Source organism: Gossypium hirsutum, chromosome D07, assembly GCF_007990345.1.
Source record: "Gossypium hirsutum isolate 1008001.06 chromosome D07, Gossypium_hirsutum_v2.1, whole genome shotgun sequence".
Taxonomy (NCBI): Eukaryota; Viridiplantae; Streptophyta; class Magnoliopsida; order Malvales; family Malvaceae; genus Gossypium; species Gossypium hirsutum.
Genome location: NC_053443.1, coordinates 3,273,285 through 3,276,292, shown reverse-complemented (window position 1 = coordinate 3,276,292; position 3,008 = coordinate 3,273,285). Strand labels below are relative to the sequence as shown.

General features: G+C 34.1%; 1 protein-coding gene across 1 annotated transcript; it reads left to right on the top strand.

Moving 5' to 3' along the window:
- Positions 1–396: 396 nt before the first annotated feature.
- LOC107953796 (CBL-interacting serine/threonine-protein kinase 6) lies at positions 397–2,146 on the top strand. The gene has a single exon (XM_016889206.2). The coding sequence runs from the start codon at positions 646–648 to the stop codon at positions 1,948–1,950; it is 1,305 nt and encodes a 434-aa protein (XP_016744695.1). The 5' UTR covers positions 397–645; the 3' UTR covers positions 1,951–2,146.
- The last annotated feature ends 862 nt before the right edge of the window (positions 2,147–3,008 follow it).

Sequence of the window (3,008 nt, the reverse complement as noted above, 5' to 3'; positions counted from 1 at the left end):
TTTACTGCTTAGAAAGAAAGATATCATTTTGAAATCTATTTTTTTAAAATAAAATAATACTTTTTATTTTAATTTATCATAATTTAATTTTCATAGAATTAATTAAATAATACTGATAAGTTTGTTATTAAATTATTATCAAAAAATTAGTTAAACAATTTATATAAAAAAATTAACAAAAACTAATAATTCTATTATTTACATTTACATTTAACAAATTAACAAAAATCAATTAATTGTGTTCACATGTTTATCGGCAATAGGATTGATTAGTAACAAATTAAAGTAGAATGAGTAACTTTTTAGTTGTTGTAAAGTAGAGGGACTAAATATAGAATTGGACCTTGCAATAACTTGTATAAATACGGCAGTGAAACAGCCCAGTAGAAAGCATACAAAGTAATGCAATCTTTTGAAATTTGGAGAGAGAGATCAAAGGTAGGGAATGCAGAGAGATGATAAGGGCATCGTTGGAAAGGCCTGAACTGTGCCGCCACGGTAAGCGGTCCGTCCGCCGCAGGGATTGCCACCGTAAACACGTTGAAGACGGGTGAATTTTTTCATTCATTCATTCCTATCCCTATTCCTACTCTCTCAAAAACACTTTTTCTTTTTTCTCTGTGTTGTATCTCTTGATTGACAAAAATGGCGGATAAAGCTAAAAATAATAAAAGCCCGGGTTTGCTTCACGGAAAATACGAGCTTGGTCGGATTTTGGGTCATGGTACTTTCGCCAAAGTTTACCATGCACGGAATCTTCAGACAGGGAAGAGCACTGCCATGAAAGTCGTCGGCAAAGAAAAAGTGATAAACGCTGGTATGACGGAGCAGATCAAGCGTGAGATTTCCGTCATGAAAATGGTGAAACATCCGAATATAGTCGAATTGCATGAAATTATGGCAACTAAAACCAAGATTTACTTCGCCATGGAACTTGTCCGTGGCGGAGAACTTTTCTCTAAAGTCGCTAAAGGCCGGCTCGATGAAGACTCGGCGAGACTTTACTTTCAACAATTGGTTTCCGCCATCGATTTCTGCCATAGCCGCGGCGTTTACCACCGTGATTTGAAGCCTGAGAATTTGCTGTTAGACGAAGATGGAAACCTGAAAGTTGCTGATTTCGGACTCAGTGCTTTCTCGGAACATTTGAAACAAGATGGGTTATTGCATACAAGTTGTGGAACACCAGCTTTTGTTGCCCCTGAAGTTATTGGGAAGAAAGGATATGATGGAGCCAAGGTTGATATTTGGTCTTGTGGTGTTATCCTTTATGTTCTTCTTGCTGGGTTCTTGCCATTTCAAGATGATAACTTGATTGCCATGTATAGAAAGATTTACAGAGGAGATTTCAAATGTCCGCCATGGTTTTCTTCTGAAGCTCGTAGATTAATCACTAAGCTTTTAGACCCTAACCCGAAGACCCGAATCACCATCTCGAAGATCATGAACTCGTCCTGGTTCAAGAAATCTACACCCAAGGTGGTTAAACTCAAAACCAAGGAAGACTCAGAATTTGAACATTTCAATGGCGACAAATCATCGAAGCCTGAGACATTGAACGCCTTTCATATCATTTCATTATCCGATGGCTTTGATTTATCGCCGTTGTTCGAAGAGAAAAAGAGAGAAGAGAAACAAGAGCTGAGATTCGCTACAACCAGGCCGGCGAGCAGTGTGATATCGAGACTGGAAGAGGTGGCCAAGTCGGTGAAGTTCAGTGTGAAGAAGACCGAGTCGAGAGTGAGGTTGCAGGGTCAGGAATGTGGGAGAAAAGGGAAATTAGCGGTGGCCGCCGATATATTCACGGTGACGCCCTCGTTCCTGGTGGTGGAAGTTAAAAAGGACAACGGCGATACCCTTGAATACAACCAGTTTTGCAGTAAAGAGCTCCGACCGGCGCTTAAAGACATCGTGTGGACGTCACCGGCCGAGAAATCGACACTTGCTTGATTAGTGTACAAACAAAAAACAAGTACCGAGGTGGGAAAAGTCTAAAATATATATTTATCTTGATTTAGACCATTGTTTAATGATATTGTTGTTGTTACATTTTGGATCCAAAATGGAAACGGAGGATGCTCATAGTTCTGTTTTTGCTGATGTAATGTTTTTTCATGTTTATGTCGTCATCAACAGTTTCTCAGCATTTTCTTAGTGATGTTTTTAATCATTGATTTAATATCATTTTATGGTCCATTTAAGCACTAATTAATTTGCCGACGTCCGCCCGCAAAGCAAATTCATGGAGGCTTTTGAAAGATGGTAATCATCATTGGTAGGAAGAAGGAAAAATGAAAAGATAAAAAGTAAAGGTTTTTAACAAATAGCTGTTTACTAGAATTAATCAAATGGAGTTGACTTAAGATTTAATCAATGTAAAATTTTAAATCGCTTTTTAATTTTATATTTTTACTTAAATTCTCGGTTATCTATCCTCAACTTCGAGGTAGTTTGATGATAAACCCTTGTTGTTATTCTCAGTTTAAGGGTAAGTAGATGGTTATTATAAATAAAAATTTAATCATATTAAATAATAATTATTTAACTATTTAATATTTACTTAAAATAATTTATATAAAATATGAGATAAATTAAAATATAATAAAAATAACATATGAAAAAAAATTAAAACACGATACGGTATAAAAAGTAACAATAAAATGAAATAAATATATGATTTGTATGAGCTCTCTGCATACTGTTGATCTATAAATAAATTGAATTATGAGTCAATTGTATATATAAATCAAAAGTTAATCCTAAATTATTATTTCTAGTAATTTACATTTTTATTTTTATTTTTCAATTCCAAAATAACATTTAAATCCACTCTTCAATTATATCATTTAAAAGTGAAATAAAACAATTATTTAGATTTTTTTTATTTTTTTCCCTTAATTGGTTGGATGCGAATTCTAAATTAACTAACAATTAGTGTCTGCTAATTTAAAAATATATTTTTTTCTAAGTTAAGAGTCATTATAATTATAAAATCATATAAGTGTGAT

Coding starts and splice junctions, on each gene's coding strand:
- LOC107953796 (XM_016889206.2), top strand. CDS start 646: ATGGCGGATAAAGCTAAAAATAATAAAAGCCCGGGTTTGCTTCACGGA.